Raw genomic sequence first — 22,070 nt, 5'->3', positions numbered from 1 at the left:
AATATTCAGTGTCGTATTTTTCCCCTTGCACATGCAGTATAGGTTAAGAAGCCCCTTTTTTCATTTTAGGCACTACAGTTTTCCTAAAAGTTAATGAACGGTGGAAGAAATGAATAACAGCTATACGATGGGAAAATTGTTCCCCCACACCTTTCAGCACCTTATGTTCAACTCACTTTACTGAAAGTGATTTTGATCGTACTTCATTACGTATTGTGCGGCTGATGCAATGGGCTGTGCCATCTCTGTTTACTGTTTTCCCCAAGTAGCCTACCTACAAATAAAATCGAAGGTTAGTTTTCTTAATTTTAGCCGTTAGATGTAGAAATATGTCGAAATATAGCCTATATACGTATAGACTAATCCTACTATTTTTAATTTTTTTTACAGTAGGGAAGGATACCAAGAGTGCGTTGGAACTAGAGGTGTGTCGTGTCGGTACTGGTCTACCGGTATGCGTCCCCTATTCTCGGAATGTAGCAGTGACAACCTGCTCCAGGAGCCTTTTCGCTACCGGTCCGCTGCTACTGTGACAATCTTGCGCTGCGACTTGCAGTTTGCTGTACCAGGAAATGTGGACCCTATTTACTAACGGTTCACTGTTACCGTGACAGTCTTGCGCTGCGACTCGCAATTTGCTGTACCGGGAAATGTGGAAACTCTTCGCTACCGGTCCACTGTTACTGTGACAGTCTTGCGCTGCGACTCGCAATTTGCTGTACCGGAAAATGTGGAGCCTCTTCGCTACCGATCCACTGCTACTGTGACAGTCTTGCGCTGCGACTCGCAATTTGCTGTACCAGGAAATGTGGACCCTCTTTACTAACGGTTCACCGCTACCGTGACAGTCTTGCGCTGCGACTCGCACTTTGCTGTACCGGGAAGTGTGGAGCCTCTTCGCTACAGGTCCACTGCTACTGTGACAGTCTTGCGCTGCGACTCGCACTTTGCTGCTGTACCGGAAAATGTGGAGCCTCTTCGCTACAGGTCCACTGCTACTGTGACAGTCTTGCGCTGCGACACGCAATTTTCTGTACCGGGAAATTTGGAACCTCTTCGCTACCGGTCTAGTGTTGGCTATTGAGTGTATGATTTTCGAAGCAGTGCATCGATTCATTCAAGTGTCCGAGTGAGTTGAGTCGCAGGAACGGCGAGCTCACGGCACACGATTCAGCTGACTCGCAGCAGACAGTGCTGGGTGGCTCACTCACGGATCAGTGAGACAGAACATTCACACGGCGCATTGCCGGTACGCTGAACATTGGCGGGGAGCCGAACTTCTGCTGCGGGCGAGACATACTGAGCCATGGCACACTGAAAGAATCTTACGGACCCCACTCTCTGCTCATTTGTAAATAATACCCACTTGGATTCACTGCCCTCTTCTTACAGGGTGGTTTAAATTATAGCTGGATAGCAAGTAGGAGGGCTATTAGGATTTTCTAGTTATTAGTTTAACGAATCTTAGTATTGTAACTTGGATGACATTCGTCAAATAATGCAACTCAGCTCTCTAGCCTACCCTATTATTATGAGTAATGCTCATGACGACTGAAAAATATCTGTTTTATGTTGGGGAAGAACCGTTCAGTATTCTCTCAGTTCGTATGTCGCATCATTGCACAAGATTTTAATCATCGACTCACCGAGATTATTGGTGTACGTGTATAGTAAATAAGTGAGCCGTCTGACAAAAATAACTTGACTGAAAAAAGACGTGGAATCAGAAAAGCGTGAATAGAGTGAAATTTCCAAGTTCTTTGAAATAATTTAGAAAAAGACTAGGCAAACAGTTAATAGGGAATTTGCCACCTGGGCGATAGCATCAAGTGCAGATCATTGATGATTGTGTGTGCAGATATTTTTCATTTAATTCTTTATACTTATTTCATGGAGTTGTCACTGCGGGGGAGAGGCTTTCTAACATCAAAACTTGATGCAAAGAGGAGGCTGTAGGTCAAACCTGAATCTGAAAGCTGGATGACGCATAGCAAAGCAGTTCATAAGATGAAGACCAGGTGGCAGCAGCGAGCATTGCACAGATGTAATAGGGACGGTGACTAATGTGCCGTGAATCGGATCACTATATCGATTCAGTAACGTGAACGGAATAAAATGAATCGATTCAGTAAAATGAATCGAATATCCCATCGCTATACCGGTCCACTGCTACTGTGACAGTCTTGCGCCGAGACTCGCAGTTTGCTGTACCGGGAAGTGTTGTTACTGCTACCCGCAAACAGTCCAGTGCTACAGCATTCGTCGTCGTCCTGTATCGTTAGCTCGCGCATCTACCCGCTGCGCCGGCCGGCCCCACTTTGAGTGAATGACCCTGTATTTCAACAATAAAACGTTTCTACAATTATTATTATTATTATTATTATTATTATTATTATTATTATTATTATTATTATTACAAGTTGTTTTGTGTCGCACCGACACAGATAGGTCTTATGACGACAATGGGATAGAAAAGGGCTAGGAGTGGGAAGGAAGCGGCCGTTGCCTTTATCAAAGTACAGTCCCAGCATTTGCCTGGTGTAGAAGTGGGAAACCATGGAAAACCGTCTTCAGGGCTGCCGACAGTAGGGACTGAACCCACTATCTCTCGAACGCAAGTTTGTAGGTACGTAACCCAAACCGCATAGCCGGTTGCTCGATCAGCATCGTGTCAGTAGATTTACTGGCAACTTAAAGAACTCCTGCTGAACGAAATGCCAGCATCTCGGTGTCTTCCCCCTGTGGGTGGGGGCGGTAGAATAACACTCACGATATCCCCTACATGTCGTAAGTGGCGACTAAAAGGGGCCCAGGGGCTCTGGGTTGTGGATTGTGGTTTGGCGACCACGGGGTCCCTAGTTGAGTCCTGGTATTGCGTCCTCTTACTTGTGACAGAATCCTCACTTTCACCTATCCTATCTGACCTTCCTTGGTCAACTCTTGTTCTTTTCCGACCCCGACGGTATTAGAGTACTCGAGGCCTAGGGAGTCTTTCATCGTCACGCCCTTCGAGGCTCTTGCCTTTCTTTGGGCGATACCTTCATTTTTCGAAGTGTCGGATCCCTTTCATTGTTTCTCTCTGATTAGTGTTATATAGAGGATGGTTGCCTAGTTGTACTTCCTTTTAAAACAATAATCACCAACACCACTACAACCTCGGCGTCTGTGCAAACCATAAAAGTAGTTACTGGGACCTAAAACAAGTACAGCCGGGCTGAGTGGCTCAGATGGTTGAGGCGCTGGTCTTCTGACCCCAACTTGGCAGGTTCGATCCTGGCTCAGTCCGGTGGTATTTGAAGGTGCTCAAATACGACAGCCTCGTGTCGGTAGATTTACTGGCACGTAAAATAACTCCTGCGGGACTAAATTCCGGCAACTCGGCGTCTACGAAAACCTTAAAAAGTAGTTAGTGGGACGTAAACCAAATAGCATTATTATTATTATTATTATTATTATTATTATTATTATTATTATTATTATTATTATTATTATTATTAAAACAAGTACATTATGTATTTTGTTTATTGAAGATAATAAACATATCATCGAGTCTTTCAACTTCAACCTACTACCAGCATGCCATTATCGAATCAGATAGGCCTAAGACAGGTGTGATCATGAATGACTTCATTTGATAGGGTGGATCATGGGAGACTATACTGGCAAAAATGAGTGCAATTGGACTAGAAAAAAGAGTGACTGAATGGGTGGCTATATTTCTAGAAAATAGAACTCAGAGAATTAGAGTAGGCGAAGCTTTATCTGTCCCTGTAATAAGTAAGAGGGGAATTCCTCAACGCAGTATTATTGAACCTTTATGTTTTCTTATATATATCAACGATATGTGTAAAGAAATGGAATCAGAGATAAGGCTGTTTGCAGGTGATGTTATTCTATACAGAGTAATAAATAAGTTACAAGATTGTGAGCAACTGCAAAATGACCTCGATAATGTTGTGAGATGGACAGTACGGAATGGTATGATGATAAACGGGGATAAGTCAGAATAGGAAAAGTTCTCTCGGTTCCTTTTGGTGATTATTGTAAGTACCTACTGTAGCTGTTAATATAAGGAAAGATCTTCATTGGGGTAATCACATAAATGGGATTGAAAATAAAGGGCACAGATCTCTGCACATGGTTATGAGGGTATTTAGGGGTTGTAGTAAGGATGTAAAGGAGAGGGCATATAAGTGTTTGGTAAGACCCCATCTAGAGTATGGTTCCACCGTATGGGACCCTCACCAGGATTACTTGGTTCAAGAACTGGAAAGAATCCAAAGAAAAGCAGCTCGATTAGTTCTGGGTTAGTTCCGACAAAGGAGTAGCGTAACAAAAATGTTGTAAAGTTTGTGCTGGGAAGACTTGGGAGAAAGGAGACGACCTGCTCGACTAAGTGGTATGTTTCGAGCTGTCATTGGAGAGATGGCGTAGATTGACATCAGTAGGCGAATAAGTTTGAGTGGTGTCTTTAAACTGGATTCAGGAGATCGACTGTATCGCGATTAGCCTGTCTAAAGATTTGATAGGGTGGATCATGGGAAACTACTGACAAAAATGAGCGCAATTTGACTAGACAAAAGAGTGACTGAATGGGTTGCTATATTTTTAGAAAATATATCTCAGAGAATTAGCGTAGGCGAAGCTTTATCTGACCCTGTAATAATTAAGAGGGAACTTCCTTGGATCTTTATGTTTTCTTATGTATATATAAAGGATATGAGTAAAGGAGTGGAATCAGAGGTAAGGCTTTTTACGGATGATGTTATTCTGTATAGAGGAATAAATAAGTTACAAGATTGTGAGCAACTGCAACGTGACCTCGATAATGTTGTGAGATGGACAGAAGGCAATTGTGTCCGGCTCCATGGCTAAACGGTTAGCTTGGTGGCCTTTGGTCACTGGGGTCCCGGGTTCGATTCCCGGCAGGGTCGGGAATTTTAACCATCACTGGTTAATTTCGCTGGCACGGGGGCTGGGTGTATGTGTCGTCTTCATCATCATTTCATCCTCATCATGATGCGCAGGTTGCCTACGGGTGCCAAATCAAAAGACCTGCATCTGGCGAGCCGAACTTGTCCTCGGACACTCGCGGCACTAAAAGCCATACGCCATTTCATTTTTTATGTTGATAAACGGGGTTAAAAGTCAGGTTGTGAGTTTCACAAATAGGAAAAGTCCTCTCAGTTTTAATTACTGCGTTGATGGGGTGAAAGTTCCTTTTGGGGATCATTGTAAGTATCTAGGCATTAATATAAGGGAAAGATCTTCATTGGGGTAATCACAGAAATGGGATTGTAAATAAAGGGTACAGATCTCTGCATATGGTTATGAGGGTGGTTAGGGGTTGTAGTAAGGATGTAAAGGAGAGGGCATATACTGTATGTCTCTGGTAAGACCCCAACTAGAGTATGCTTCCAGTGTATGGAACCCTCACCAGGAGTACCTGATTCAAGAACTGGAAAAAATCCAAAGAAAAGCAGCTCGATTTGTTCTGAGTGATTTCCGACAAAAGAGTAGCGTTACAAAAATGTTGCGAAGTTTGGGCTGGGAAGAATTGGAAGAAAGAAGACGAGCTGCTCGACTAAAGTGGTATGTTCCGAGCTGTCAGCGGAGAGATGGCGTGGAATGACATTAGTAGATGAATAAATTTGAGTGGCGTCTTTAAAAGTAGGAAAGATCACAGTATGAAGATAAAGTTGGAATTCAAGAGGACAAATTGGGGTAAATATTCATTCACAGGAAGAGGAGTTAGGGATTGGAATAACTTACCAAGGGAGATGTTCAATAAATTTCCAATTTCATTGAAATCATTTAATAAAAGACTAGGAAAACAACAGATAGGGAATCTGCCACCTGAGCGACTGTCTTAAATGCAGATAAGTATTGATTGATTGATTGATTGATTGATTGATTGATTGATTGATTGATTGATTGATTGATTGATTGATTGATTGATTGATTGATTGATTAAAAGTAAGAAAGATCACAATATGAAGATAAAGCTGGAATTCAAGAGGACGAATTCGTGCAAATATTCGTTTTTAGGAAGGGGAGTTAGGCATTGGAATAACTTACCGAGAGAGATGTTCAATAAATTTCCAATTTCATGGCAATCATTTAAGAAAAGGCTAGGGAAGCAACAGATAGGAAATCTGCCACCTGGGCGACTGCCCTAAATGCAGATCAGTATTGATTGATTGATTGATTGATTGATTGATTGATTGATTGATTGATTGATTGATTGATTGATTGATTGATTGATTGATTGAAGAACAGAGCAAATCGTACATCCCCGGGCTACGTAGGTGTACTATGCTGTTCCTCAGTTTCATCTGTGCTTGTGTCCGGCTCCATAGCTAAATGATTAGCGTGCTGGCCTCTGGTCACAGGGGTCCCGGGTTCGATTCCCGGCAGGGTCAGGAATTTTAACCATCATTGATTGATTTGTCTGGCACGGGGGCTGGGTCGTAGGTCGCCTAAGGGTGTCAAATCGAAAGACCTGCGCCTGGCGAGCCGAACATGTCCTCGGACACTCCCGGCACTAAAAGCCATACGCCATTTCATTTAATTTATCTGTGCTTGTACCGGTTTGTCACTGGACCGGCAGTCTTTCACCCCACCCTGCGTGCTATGCCATGCCATGCCATGGCCGTCTTCATATGAAGTCGTCCATGGCCATGGTTGGACCGGTTTGTCACTGGATCGGCAAAGTGTCATAACTCCAGTCGTGACACTGGACCAGTTTGACCAGTTCGCATTATTTTTGGACCGTCACACCTCTAATTGGAACTAATTTTCTTGACCAGAATCTTGAAAATAATAATTTTCTGTTGCTAAATTATGCAATTACCAACAGATATGTGACGTCAACGATGGACACAAAAGAAGTTAGTGACATTGCTAGCTATCGACCCGTCAACGATGGGTACGTTCTGCTTAAAATGATGATGATAATGATAATAATAATAATAATAATAACAGCCCTCGAATCTGTTTATATTTATCACTCGCCAGAACACCGGTGAGAGGGGGGTGGAAGTCGAAAAAATATTGCGTTAACGTGCAGCATAAACCAGTCCGTTATACTTTTCTGGTTTTCGGAGATGCCGAGGTGCCTAAATTTTGTCCCACAGGAGTTCTTATACGTGCTAGTAAATCTACCGACACGAGGCTGACGTATTTGAGCACCTTCAAATACCACCGGCCTGAGCCAGGATCGAACCTGCCAAGTTGGGGTCAGAAGGCCAGCGCCTCAACAGTCTGAGCCACGCAGCCCGGCATTCCATTGTCAAGTTGTAAACTGAATAATGCCGACTTAAAAAAAAAAATGGAAAATTACTTCGCATGTTTATCCCTCGTGTCTTGCATAGCTGCATTTGTGGCCGCTGACATGACACTGTCTTGGCGAGAAATACCACTTGTTACGGATAACACCAGAGTTGAACCCTTCTAAGGTGGGTCAATTTACTGTCAGCTATACATCTCCTAATCTAGTGGTGTTCAGGGAAAGTCCCTGCTACTTTTTTTTATCCTCGTAACGGAGCTGAATCCTCATTCACAAAATACTGGTTGTTATTAAAATGTACGCGACTCCGTAAAACACACTCTTCGGCTCACCTAAGTGCTCAGGAAACTTGTGTGGAGTTTTTAGTAGCTCGCCTAATTCCTTTGAAGATATTAGCCCTTCTTTAACTATATTCTTTCCCGTGGAGGTTTTCTTACCTGTTCCCCTAACGAGCGCGTCCCAGGTGGCGGATAGGGGGCCCTCCGGACTTGTCTGGAGGGTCTGAGGGAAATAAAATACCCTCTCGTGGACCAAAAACAGGTATTGCCAGAAAACGTCTTGACCGGGCGAGTTGGCCGTGCGGTTAGGAACGCGCAGCTGTGAGCTCGCATCCGGGAGATAGTGGGTTCGAATCCCACTGTCAGCAGCCCTGACGATGGTTTTCCGTGGTTTCCCATTTTCACACCAGGCAAATGCTGGGGCTGTACCTTAATTAAGGCCACGGCCGCTTCCTTCCTATTCCTAGGCCTTTTCTGTCCCATCGTCACCATAAGACCTATCTGTGTCGGAGCGACGTAAAGAGCAAAAAAAGAAAACGTCTTGAGGCATAATGATTGTTACTAGCCCAAGCTAAGGCTTGGCAATGGAAGCCTCGCCCACACATGCTAGAGAGGCATCCATGGTTCCTCCACATGGGTGATACGGTGGTTCAGATGAAGTGGTGCTGGTGATTGAGGTGAAGGCTCCTGCGGGGTGCTGGAACCAACACATCACTTTGCTCTACGTAGCCTGGACGAGCCGCGGGTTGGGAAAGGCGAACCCAACCTAGGGGGAAACTCATGGCTGGGAACTCAGACATGGGAATGCCAAGTGGAAAACACGTGAGTAGGTCTACTAAAGGGGGAACAAACCTGGCTAGGTTCGGGCCAGGGGCGGACCACTGGATGGACGACTGAGGGGTGTGGATTCTGCTACGGAGAGCCTGAGTTGCTGGAGGACAATGTCTGGCTGTATGCCTCATCACGGATGGTGAGAACGACGCTTAGGACCCTAAAAGGGGCGAAATCCCTATGACTGATTTAAACATGGATGCTCAAAAAGAACCATTTTCAAAAACTCAGACGCTCCAGCAGAGCAGATCCAGGAGCAAGCCCAAGATGGAAAAATGGAGACAGAAGTCCCAATAGGACAGGCTGTCGCCAACACAAATCAAGAAATGGCAACAAAAGCTCCAGTAGAGCAGACTGCTACTACGAACAAATCAGGAACATCCGTAGAGACAGAACTGAAGATTTCTGCATCGAAAATCAACAGATTACATATGGACAGACCACCTCGCAACAGTGCATACTATAAGGAAAGGCAGAGAGCGAGGAAGGAAGCGAAAATAGCGGCTGGAACTTGGACGGAGAAGAAACCAAGGAACAGGGATCGGCGAAAACATATCCCTCCGACAACGCCCAAAAGGCTAAGGTCGGAGGATAGTACGTCATCAAGTTCGGCTACAAAACCGCCCACCAAGAAACAGAAAGAAGAAACGGTCATGTCCTTTTCGGAAAGATTTACTTCAATCAAGGTAGCCATAATACCTCAAATCTTTCCAGATGGGAAAATGTCAAACTGAAGGAGGAAGATGTGAAAGAGCTCTCATCTGTTCTGATAGTGCAAAGGAAACCGCTGTCGGACGGATGTCTTCCAGGCTTCCTCGATTCTCCAAGGCTGGAAAGTGCAGCAATGGTACTGATATCTACAAATCCAGAAATCAAAAGTTGGCTGGAACAGACAGTAGCCAATTGCAATCCTTGGAAAGGGGAGAATTTAGAGGTGGCAGAAGCCAAGAAGGTGCTGAATATTGCAAAGGTCATCACCAAGTTTCACCTCCATTTAACAAGATGAAGGTTGAAGATGTTCTTGACAGAATACATCAGCATGACACCAAACTTCCGACGAAAGAGTGGAGAGTGCTGAATGCGACAACTAATGATAACACAGGAAGTATAACTGTTTTGGCCCTTAATGACAGATATTTTGAAGAGCTCAAGAAGAGAGGCCTTAAGGCCAAGCTTGGACTTAGGTAGATCAAACTTCAAGTAATTAAGGGAAAAACAAAACCTAGCGTTGGCAACGATGGTGCTGAAAGTTCTTCAGGCCAACCTTCAACATAAAAAAGCAGCTGTTGCCAATTTCGTCGGGAAGTACAAGTCCGAAGCTATTGATCTGGCTCTTATACAAGAGCCATGGGTGGTTAAGGGCAGAGTAGCAGGACTGGCGGAATCTGGAGGTAAGCAAATGTACGATATTACATCGAATATGTCCAGAACATGTTTACTTGTGAGCAAAAAATTAAAATTTCTTCTGTTACAGGAACATTGTTCAAGGGAAGCAGGTATAACTAGGTGGGGATGAAGGAAAACACATGGTAGCAAAAGATCTTCCAGGTCGACGCTAAAAGGAACTTTTTAATGAGACCCCATGAATAAAGGAGGAAGAAGAAAAACTATATTTGTATCTGAAACCATTCCGATATCAAAGAAAAATCCTCAGTTAAATCACCATCATTAAAAAATGTGCTCACTGAATAATTTCTTAGTTGTCTTAAAACGCACTTCGGGTGTTATGTTAAGGCAGGCTCAAGAAATCCAAAACGTGGCACTTGACGCGTAGGCCTACTTCATTTTCGACAGTATCAAGGCGCACCTCAAGTAGTGAACTGTGCTTCTGCTCAACTTGTTACGAATTGATTGGTGATTCCTTTTCTTTCTTTTTCTTTTTTGATAAAACTAACTCGCACTGGTGAGTGGGCGAGTGCAGTTTTCAAGGTTTAATATAATAATAATAATAATAATAATAATAATAATAATAATAATAATAATAATAATAATAATAATAATAATAATAATATATCCTATGGCTTTTAGTGCAGGGATATCCCAGGACGGGTTCGGCTCGCCAGGTGCAGGTCTTTCTATTCGACGCCTGTAGGCGACCTGCGCGTCGTGATGAGGATGAAATGATGAATACAACACATACACCCAGACCCCGTGCCGTAGGAATAAACCATTTAAGGTTAAAATCCATGACCCGGCCGCGAATCGAACCCGGCACCCTCTGAACCGAAGGCCAGTACGCTGACCGTTCAGCCAACGAGTCGGACATAATAATAATAATAATAATAATAATAATAATAATAATAATAATAATAATAATAATAATAATAATAATAATACTGTACTCACTTTGCAGCGCCCTTGTTGACATGTTTCGTATCCCTTCTATAAATTCCATGACCTGGGTCCTACACCCTTCACCCTGCACGTGATCGACTGCATGCTGTAGAAGGGTAATGTTATAAGGCACGAAATTCTGAATGAGTTCATCACCACACACCGCAGTTATCACCGACCACAGTAGTACCACGTGGGACAAGTTTCTCATCTTGACTGAGTCCAACCGGTCCAACAGCCACAGTGGCAATGAGCAAGGTAAACTAAATCGACTCTGGCATCCTACTACGACTTCTCAAGGAAGGTTGACTTGCATCTGGGGAAAAAAAGAAAAAAAAAAAATTAACATACATGGCATTCAACTTCGTTTTGTCACAAAATAAACTCTCATTTCTTGCACCGGCATTGTTAGCTAATAACTATTTTGGGGAGGGAAACATCCTACAAACCATATGCGGAAATTAATTTTTAACTCTAAGGTACGGTAATGTTTCATTTAGGTGGGTGGGTGCGAATGGGGAGATAGGGTTTCAATGAACATTCTCTCACTAGAGATTGCCAATTAAATTACAGAACATTAGGCTCGAACCCCACTGTCAGCAGCCCTGAGGATGATTTTCCGTTGCTTCCCATTTTCACACCAGGCAAATGCTTGGGTTGTACCTTAATTAAGGCCACGGCCGCTTCCTTACCGCTCCAAGTCCTTTCCTATTCCATGGTCGCCATAAGACCTATCTTTGCCGGTGCGACGTAAAGCAAATTAAATAAAAATTACAAAAATTGGAAGCATACATTTCAGTGTTAATTATCATGCTAGTTCCTTCCTTCTGTCTTTCTTTCTTAATCTGTTTACCCTCCAGGGTTGGTTTTTCCCTCAGACTCAGCGAGAGTTCCCACCTCTACCACCTCAAGGGCAGTGGAGAGTGAGACTTTGGGTCGGTGGATACAGCTGGAGAGGAGGACCAGTACTTCGCTCAGGCGACCTCACCTGCTATGCTTAACAGGGGCCTTGTGGAGGGGGATGGGAAGATTGGAAGGGATAGACAAGGAAGAGGGAAGGAAGCAGCCGTGGCCTTAAGTTAGGTACCATCCCGGCATTTGCCTGGAAGAGAAGTGGGGAAACCACAGAAAAACGCTTCTAGGATGACTGAAGTGGTAATCGAATCCCCCTCCACTCAGTTGACCTCCCAAGGATGAGTGGGCCCAGCTACAGTCCTCGAGCCACTTTTCAAATTTTGTGGCAGAGCCGAGATTCGAACCCGGGCCTCCACACTAACCACTACCCACAGAGGCGGAGAGTTCCTTCCTAATGCCGATATAATACTAGTATTATAAAGAGATAAAGTTCGTGAATTTGTTTGTATATGGAGGGTAATTTCTTGAAAGTGTGCGGAGGAAAGGGTAGCCAGGTAGAGTGTTATCCAGGAATTAGTTTAAGGCAGATGTTTAGGAAAGTAAAAGGGGAGGAGAAGGATAAGGGTAATGTGGCTATTTTCCACGTTGATAACAACTACTTAAGCCAATCAGGAATAGGTACTGACATACACTGACTTAGCAAATATCATGGGATAGTCACCTAATAGCGTGTGGGGCCTCCTCTGGCCCTACGAACTGCAGTGAGACGCCGTGGAAGTGATTCGACAAGTCCCTGGTAGTCCTCTGGACACAGCTGACACCAAATCGTTTGCAGAGCGGCCGCCAATGCTGGTCTGTTCGTGGGCGCAGGATCCATGGCAGGGAGCCTGCGTTCCAGGACATCCCAGATATGCTCGATAGGGTTCATATCGGGGCTCCTGGGTGGCCATGGCAGTCGTTGGACCTCCGCTGCATGTTCCTGGAACCATTCCCGGGCGACGTGGGAGCAATGTGGCGGCGCGTTATCATCTTGAAACACCACAGAACCGTCTGGGCGCTGGAAGGCCAAAAATGGGTGGAGATGGTCTCCGAGCAACTCAACATACCGCGAAACATTCAAAGTCTCTTCCAGAATAACTAGGGGGCCCATTCCATACCAGGAAAATGCACCCCAGACCATAACAGAGACACCAGCGCCCTGGACCACACCTTCGAGGCAGGCGGGATCCATCGCTTCATGTGGTCTGCGCCATGCACGGTGCCTCCCATCGGCATGGTGCAGTTGAAATCGTGATTCGTCCAACCATATCACGTTACGCCATTGTTTCAGTGTCCATCCCTGGTGACTGGCGACAAATGCGCGTCGTTGTGCCCGACGACGTTGGGTTAACAGTGGCACCCGTGTGCGGCGCCGGCTCCCATACCCCATAGAACCCATGTTCCTACGAATTGTCCACTGGGAGACGTGTCTAGTACGGCCTGTGTTGAGTTGAGCCGTGATTTGTTGCACGGTTGCCCGTCTGTCACTATTGACAATCCGTCTCAGATGTCGCCGGTCACGGTCATCGAGGATGGCTGGACGGCCGGTCGTTCCTCTGTTGTGGATGGTGACACCCGCATTCAGCCATTCACGATACACCCTGGACACGGTTGATCGTGTGAAGCCGAATTCCCGCACCACTTCCGAAATCGCACTTCCTATCCGTCGGGCACCGACCACCATACCCCGTTCGAACGGTGTCAGCTCACGACGACGTTCTATGTTACACCTGTCACATGCACCATGCACAGCCACTGCTCACAAGGTCTCCTATACAACTGCCGCTGGCACAGGGGGCGTGTGGTGCGCAGACAACACACCTGCGCATCAGTGCTCCGCCATCCCATGACATTTGCTCAGTCAGTGTAGTTGAGGATGTGTGTTATCTGCTTACAAAAGCGCGAGAGAAGTTGAAGCGAGTGGAGATTGTTACCAGTGGGATAATGTGTAGGAGGGATAGTGACAAGAGGTTGACCGGGGATTTAAGTATGAATATGAAGTGAGTATGTGGGAAATTTATTGTAGATCTACGCTAACATGGCCTTGACTTGAATGGCAATGGTACGTATAAGTTACGAAGTTTCTTTAGAAGAATATAGGGAGGTACATTAAGGGAAACTGAGTGAACCATGGAGCGGTAATGAGAGTATAAGGAGCGGGAAGTCAGGTAACTATGGCATTAAGTTGTTAATGATAAAATGTAGAAGTAGTGTAAAGAAAGGAATAGATGGAAGTCATTTTATAAATATCAGATGTTGTGATGTCCGACTCGTTGGCTGAATGGGCGACGTACTGGTCTTCGGTTCAGAGGGTCCCGGGTTCGATTCCCGGCCGAGTCGGGGATTTTAATCGCTTCTGATTAATTCTTCTGGCTCGGGGACTGGGTGTTTTTGAACGTCCCAACACTCTCCTCTTCATATTCAGACAACATACCACACTACCAACCACCACATAAACACGCAATATTGATTACATCCCTCCATATAGGGTTGGCGTCAGGAAGGGCATCCGGCCGTAAAACAGGGCCAGATCCACATTTGCGACGCAGTTCGCACCAACGACTCCACAGGTGTGGAAAAAGGCTGCAGGAAAAGAAGAAGAAGATACCATATGCTGTGATGAGTTAAATTATGGCTCAGAAGTGACATTATGGATGAGGAAATTTTCTCACTGAACTACAGTGTTTATCGTAAAGACAGGATAGGAGGGGGAGTATTCATTCTGGCGAAAGAAGAGTTTTTAATCTACGAAAATGTTAAGGATGAGAAACATGAAATTCTAGTTGTAAGGTTCATCTCTAAAAATAATAGGCAATGTTATGTTTTGGGGGTATAGAGACTTGGAAAGTGTGGCGCTGACGCTAATGCGGCGTTATTTGGTAAGATAATTAGCTATGTGAAGAAAGACACGTTATTGTAGCGGGTGACCTCAATTTGGCCGGCCCCGCGGCGTAGGGGTAGCATGCCTGCCTCTTACCCGGAGGCCCCGGGTTCGATTCCCGACCAGGTCAGGGATTTTTACCTGCATCTGAGGGCTGGTTCGAGGTCCACTCAGCCTACATGATTACAAGTGAGGAGCTATCTGACGGTGAGATGGTGGGCTCGCTCTAGAAAGCCAAGAATAACGGCCGAGAGGATCCGTCGTGCTGACCGCACGACACCTCATAATCTGGAGGCCTTCGGGCTGAGCAGTGGACGCTTGGTAGGCCATGGGCCTTCGGGGTTGTTGCACCATGGGGTTTGGTTTGGTTTGGCTTGGTTTGATCTCAATTTACCAAATGTTACCTGGGAAGGTAATGCGAATAACAGAAAGAATAACCAACAAAATATGGTAAATAAGTTATAATCTGGTAAAGACAGCTGAATCATAAAGTGCTGGAACCAACTAGAGGGAAAATGTTCCAGACGTGATGCTGGTAGAACCACATTAGCTCTGTAGAGAAACTGAAGTGAAAGATTGAGTAAGTGATCGCGAAGTTGTATTTCTCATAGTTAAGCATAAATGCGATAGAAAGGAATGTTGTAAAATAGGACTATTACGCAATATGATTGATAAGAGAGGTATAGGGGAGTTTTGAAACGTAATTATGATCAGTGGAAAATGGTAAAAGTTGGATTTATTTAACCTCTCATCCACGTCGTGGGAGCTGGGCAATGTTTTGAGATGACTTATGAAGTAGGGAATTGATTGAGGGAATGATTTTTTTTTAAATTTCGTGTGGCTATTTCTAGCCGAGTGCAGCCCTTGTAAGGCAGACCCTCCGATGAGGGTGGGCGGCATCTGCCATGTATAGGTAACTGCGGGTTATTGTGGTGGAGGATAGTGTTATGTGTGGTGTGTGACTAGCAGGGATGTTGGGGACAGCACAAATACCCAGCCCCCGGGCCGTTGGAATTAACCAATGAAGGTTAAAATCCCCGACCCGGCTGGGAATCGAACCAAGGACCCTCTGAACCGAAGGCCAGTACGCTGACCATTCAGCCAACGAGTGAGAGAATGATTTACAGTGGATACGTCGTGTACGGAAGCTGTAGAAGATCTCACTGGAACCATCTTCAAGCTTTTAAGCTCGTCTACCAACTCATCTTGCAAGTCGTTCTCATATCTTCGAACAAGATCTAAAGCTTTAGAGTCAGTTTCATCTTCTGACATGAATCGGAACTCCCTAAGGACTGAGGAAAACTTAACAATTTATTTCAAAGACTTAAACCTCACATCCAAGTCAGCAAGGATTTCATTCAACATCAGCTATTCTCTTTCGCTCTATTGAAATGTTCTTTTAACTGACCTGGCCAACCAATAATTCCAGCTACTGTAGTTACTTCACTCCATAACTTTTCCCAGCCTTCATTCCGCAAACATTGAAATTCATTCACTAGTTTTTTCTTTTTTTAAGTTTCCACGGACTATATCAATAGTTGCCCCACGAGCTTGAATTATTCTGTTTACTAAATCGACCGTTTTTAAGGTTTTAAACCAGATGGATGCCAAAACTAAACAAATGATTTCATGTACAATTTTTTCCTCCAACGTCCCTTCGACACTTTGCTTATAAATTAAGGAGCAAAACCTTATCTAAAGCTTTGACCAGACCAGGAGGATGTGCTGATATTTTCTTTACACTTTCAACTCGTGCAGACCAGCGAATTTGTGAGGTTGAACGCAAGGAACATCCAATTTCTCTCTGAATAATTTCCCATGTTTGAGGACTGGAACTGAACAAGTCGTACAGTTCTTTCACTACTCCCAAAAATGTATCCGCTTCACGGCAACTCGCTGCAGCCTGTTCTCCACAAAGGTTGAGTGAATGTCTCGCTCATGCAGAGTATATGGCGAGGTGGTTTTCTTCCAGCACTCTCGCTTGCACACGCTTATACGCACTTTTCATGTTACTCCCATTATCGTATCCTTGCCCCCTACGATCAGACAGAGGTATACTGAAATCAGGAATTGTCATCGTTATCAAATCGTAGATGTCATCTTCATTTTTTCGAACAGTCCATAAAAGCCAATAGACGTTATTGGATTTCGTACTTTTCGGCTGGTTCAGATTCAGCTCTATATTTTTTGTCACCTTCTTTGCAGGAAGGGTGAACGTATCGGAGTAAAAACGCCGTTTATTCAATGTGAGATGAATTTGGAGTTGCGTCGACTATCAACCTAAAATATTCAGCCTCTTCACGTTCTTTTAGGATATGACTTTTAACAATGGTCCTACAAATATCAGTAAATTCCTTCTGAATTTTCTATGACAAGTAATATACTTGAAGCTCCTTTCCAGTCTCTTGAGAATGCTCCACATTTCCCAGGTGTTCCTTAGCGAGAGGGTCATTCGAGAATGCCAAGAAAGTTGTCTTTTGTACAATCACCAATTCTGTTGCTTGAAAAGCTAACCCTCTTTTAGCAAGAAACAACGTTACATCAAGAAGTCGTCGAAGAATGCCGCACAATACTTCTTGTTTATGTTTGATAGTTTTGCACAGAAGGTTGCTCAAAGATTTACCTTCTAGGAGCTTTCTTTGCTCTGTTTTCCATTGTAAATAGCATGACTTGTGAGATTCACTTGTTTTATGTTTAGGAACCCTAGTATATAGTTCTCTCCAGTTAAGTGCAGTAGACCTACATCTTGTGTGGCCAAAGCTGAGAGTTTAGTCAAACCTGAATTGAAAATCTTGCACAGCAGACAGAACAAAACCACCTTTGCCTTACCAGTACTCCACACTAACCGGCCTCTTGGAACGCGCTCCTCATTTGTCACTTTCTTTTAAAAAATGGAGACAGATTGTTTGGCTCTTTGAATCCACTGAAGAAGTCACAGGAAGCTTTTCATGTGTTTTTGTAATTTGTGTCATTATTAAAATTTAGTGATCTAGTGTCGAAATATGTGCCAGTAGACGGCGATAGGGCAGTTCGAGGAAGATAGGGCAAAGGTAAGGGCCTTCCTATATCAGCCTCAGAGTCGGAGTTTAAAAATTGAATCGGCAGTAGGGGACTGGGTACTGCTGCCTCAGTCATAGGTGAACGAATCGGCTGTAGGATCGGTAACGGCTCAGGACCAGTAGTGTCAGTTGTAGAAGCTTTTATTGACGGTAAGGATTTTGGCCCTATTGTCTCAAACACAGGAGCAGAAGGTTTATTCCGTTGTGTTGGTAATGGCCGTATTGCCACAGTATCAACAAACAGTTTTATAAATGTGTTCAAGGACGTTTGCCCTTCTGAAGCCCCAGTCTCGTGCAATTCTTTTGTTTTTCTCTGTTGATACCCTTATTTGTGTTTATAGTCAGTGATGTGGTTGGAACAAAATATTTACAGGAACTCACCTTATTAATTCAGCAATTTCCAAATGGACTCGTATTAGGTGTCAAAATCAGCTGCCTTGTGTTTCCGACAAGTTGTTTCGTCACCTGAACGTTTCCCCTTTCGTAGCCATGACTTGACATATTATGGTTGTGGGTTAATATATGCACAGAGGGTCCAACGCTGCTTATGAAAATAAGTCCGCTTGATCTTGCAACCAGCAGCCTATTTCTCTTTTCGGCGTGGATCTCATTGTACACCCATGACGTTTCAGTGCTATGTATAGATTATAAAATATTCTTACTGAATGTAAAAATGTTACGTCACTCTAAAGTGGCAAAATATTTTCCGGAACGGCGTTCCGGCCCGTTCCGGTCCAACTAAACCACTGTTTATAGTAGTTGCTTATGGTGACTGATTTTATACTAATAACACTGTTCAAATTAAAAACCAAGCAGTTAATAAAGTTTTACAAGTAAACTTACTACGGCGTAATTACTACACGAACGCGATCATTCCACTAGAAAATTAAGATCGAAAACCAAACAGATAAACGAACTTCGCTGTGAATGACAATACGAGTATTGGCAACTAACAAGGTTACAACAATAAAGGAACGGCGACGGGCGTAGTTCAGGCAGTCTCAATAACCGCACGCTCTTCGCCTGTAGACAACAATAGTGCTGGTTCCTCAAAGCAATGTAAAACCTACCCTTTTCTATTTTATTACTTACAAACACGAGAATATAAAGATTACCGCTAATAAATTGCAGGCGTTCCACAAGTACGACCAGACATTTTGGTGGATTATTTCATTTTTTTATTAATTTAGATATTTTTTGTTCCAACTACAGCCGGGACCTCCGTCGCGGGCCCCCAAGTGAGGGCCGGTCCTCAGGAAAATGGGCCGAGAAGACCGGTCTGTCGACGGCCCTGAACAGTTAGAAAGCTAGAACTCTATGCCTGGAGTAAATGAATTTTAGATTTTCATGGATAAAGTATATTCATTGTAAAATAGATATCCAAAAGCCAGTGTCAACTGCAGGCAAATGGCATAGGTCTAAAAATAGCAAAAGTAGGGAGAATTCTGTTTGTGCGCGGGTAGCTTTATCTCATAGAGCTGCTGAGTCAACCGTAAAGAGTTACAAAGCTCTGTATAAACATCTTCTAACGGCATCAGATGATCAGAATCACACAGGGCCGGATTAAAGGGGGGGGGGGGCTAAAGGGGCTGCAGCCCCGGGCCCCGCGCGCCAAGGGGCCCCGGCCCTTGGCCGAACCTAAAATTGTATAAAAAGGCCTGCTGCTCCACCTCCGTGCAAGTATATGAATATTTACGCTCGCAAAATATCGAACACGCACTCTTCCTTCCTTCTTATCAGCTGTCTGCGTTAGTATTTCATCACTGCTAGGCTCAATTCCCGTCCGGAGACACGAATCCTCGCTACTTACGCACTGTAATTATTTTAAAGGTTATTGTTGACGGAAATTCAAATCTGGCTGCTTGCGAGTACGGGCAGAGGGAGAAGGGAGGAAGAGGTCTAGGAAGTGAGCGGGAGGGGACAGGGGAAGCACTAGTCTATTTTAAATTTATCGGAAAAACAGAGAATGACGAGGTGTGTTCCTTTAGACGTCATTGTGAACTGTACAATCATTCATTTTATTTCAATCCACAAGCGAAGACTCATGCGCCACTGACGGCAACGGCAGTATTGTTAACTACGTCGGAGTAAAAAATAGGTAAGCTTTGGATGAAAAGAGTTCCCATTGGCTGAAATGGACCTAGATTACAATTATAATATATTTTGACGATATTTCTGTATTTTTGGATGCGAGGCTGCTGACGTAGGAAGGAGAAAACGTTACTTTGCCACAGCACTTGCGAATATACATAACGCAGATATTTGAATTTGTTGACTGGGACACTTTCTGTTAGCCGCTATTTCTAATGATCGACATTCGGATAATCGATACTTTACTGCAGGCAGGAATGAGTTTGTCAATGATATAACGAAGGACATTGTAGTATTATAACTTGCAGAAGAGTAGTACTAGTCATAATACTACAATGTCCTCCGTTATCTCATAATACCACTTGTGCTAGCATTTTACATGTTGATTTAGTTTTAAATTTTAGATTTTAAATTCATGTAATGCCAATAAGATAATGGGAATGAGATCGTAGTAAGTTCTGTTTTGTATGTCGATTTGATAGTGATGATGAGACAAATGTAAAATATGTTTTGGCATTATGAAATATTAACATGAAAAATAGAAAAAAATGTAGTCTATTTCAACAATTTAAGTGGAAGTAGTTCTATAACGACTTCAGTATGCTAGTCTTACATGATGTTACGAAGAAGGGGCCCCACATTTTTAAATAGCCCAGGGCCCCCAAACACCTTAATCCGGCACTGGAATCACAGTTCTAAAGAGCGTTTAATGTATAAAGGCCGCTGCCCTTTTGTTTGTTCACACGAGTTTGTTTTTAATTTACCACTACTGTAATTCCGAATGTGATGCTGCCAATACATTAGAGTTCAAATCACTGATTGAACAATCAAGTAATGGAACTTTCTACATGGCCAATAGATGTAGATATTCCATGGCTTGAAGGAAAGAACAAATTTGTACTAGGCCTAGGCCTACTATGTGAAAGGTTCTGCATGCCATTCAACATGGTTCGTGAAGACTTGAGGGATTTCATGAACAGTAATGGTAAATAGGAAATGTGGGAAAGACAATTTGATAAAAGTGAGATTGGCTATATCAACATTGTCAATAACTAGCGCTGACTGTGAAAGGGGATTTAGCACTTTGGATGTCACCATGACGTCATCCAAGAACCGTCTCGTGATTGAAAATATGCCTAGTTTGATGTTCATCAACTTACTCGAGCCACGAGTTCTGTGGGATCCAACACCTTATGTACAAGAATGCCTCGGCGGTTCGTGACATATTACTCTGGCGGGGCTGTGTTGCCTTCCCTTTCCCCTCCCCAATCGGTCGAGTTTTCAATGACCAGCACCACGATACTTTTAAATGAATAATAATAATAATAATAATAATAATAATAATAATAATAATAATAATAATAATAATAATAATAATAATAATATGGCACTAGCTGAATAGAAATCTGCTTGCACTACAATATTAACTAACTACACTACAATAGCATTTATGCACACACATTAACAGGCTAACAGCTAATGCAATCCTGACTACTATGACACTGCATTGTTACACTGATCAGAATCGCAAGTAATAATAACAACATTCACGAAAACAAATAGTGCACTCCCGATTTATCTCTCTCCTTGCTCAAACTTCAAAACATGACAACGTATTTAACAATTTGACCACCCTAGAAATAATCCACCGAGCTCGATAGCTGCAGTCGCTTAAGTGCGACCAGTATCCAGTATTCGGGAGATAGTAGGTTCGAACCCCACTGTCGGCAGCCCTGAAAATGGTTTTCCGTGGTTTCCCATTTTCACACCAGGCAAATGCTAGGGCTGTACCTTAATTAAGGCCACGGCCGCTTCCTTCCCATTCCTAGCCCTTTCCTGTTCCATCGTCGCCATAAGACCTATCTGTGTCGGTGCGACGTAAAGCAATTAGCAAAAAAAAAAAAAAAGAAATAATCCTGTCGCGGTATAGTTACATATTGAATCTTTATTTTAACTTCTTTATAGAACTGAATCGTTTAAATAGTCAGTATAATGGAATTCATTGTTAAAATGTTTTGGAATTAATCACTAACAACAAGTAATATAAGACGTGGGGGGGGGGGGGGGAAGCCTAGGTACACTGCAAAGTGATTGGCGATGTTGCTGAGGGCTCCGCCATTCAGTGCTTACACCCACCTGCACTCTTCCTTCCCCTGACAAGCCAATATTATCCTTCCCGGCTCCTCTCGCAGCCCGCACACTTGCTAACGCTAGGGACCTACTGAGGGCTCTGCCGGACAGACATACTGTATACACGCCTGCACTCTTCCTTCTCCTCCCAAGCGCCACAGACCGAACACCTCACGACTAAAGAGAAAACATTGTGCTTCCTGGACAGCAGCAACGGTCTGAAAGCCTTTGCCATTTTCTTGAAAATAGAAGAGAAAAATGTTTACAGTCGAAATAATAAAGAT

The 22,070-nt window shown here is 43.7% G+C and overlaps 1 protein-coding gene across 1 annotated transcript in view; it reads right to left on the bottom strand.

The window, feature by feature from the left end:
• Positions 1–21,843, bottom strand: part of LOC136866797 (nose resistant to fluoxetine protein 6) — a 117,755-nt gene extending 95,912 nt beyond the window's left edge. Inside the window, exons 1-2 of the mRNA XM_068226848.1 lie at positions 21,793–21,843; positions 10,744–11,047 (exon numbers count right to left, since the gene is read on the bottom strand). Coding sequence (XP_068082949.1) covers positions 10,744–10,942 — 199 coding nt within the window. The 5' untranslated portion in view covers positions 10,943–11,047; positions 21,793–21,843. The remainder of the gene's footprint in view (positions 1–10,743; positions 11,048–21,792) is intronic.
• Positions 21,844–22,070: the final 227 nt, after the last annotated feature.

The sequence above is a fragment of the Anabrus simplex genome, chromosome 3 (assembly GCF_040414725.1).
Source record: "Anabrus simplex isolate iqAnaSimp1 chromosome 3, ASM4041472v1, whole genome shotgun sequence".
NCBI lineage: Eukaryota > Metazoa > Arthropoda > Insecta > Orthoptera > Tettigoniidae > Anabrus > Anabrus simplex.
Note: the sequence above shows the minus strand (reverse complement) of the source record. Positions and strands in the feature narration are given on the sequence as shown.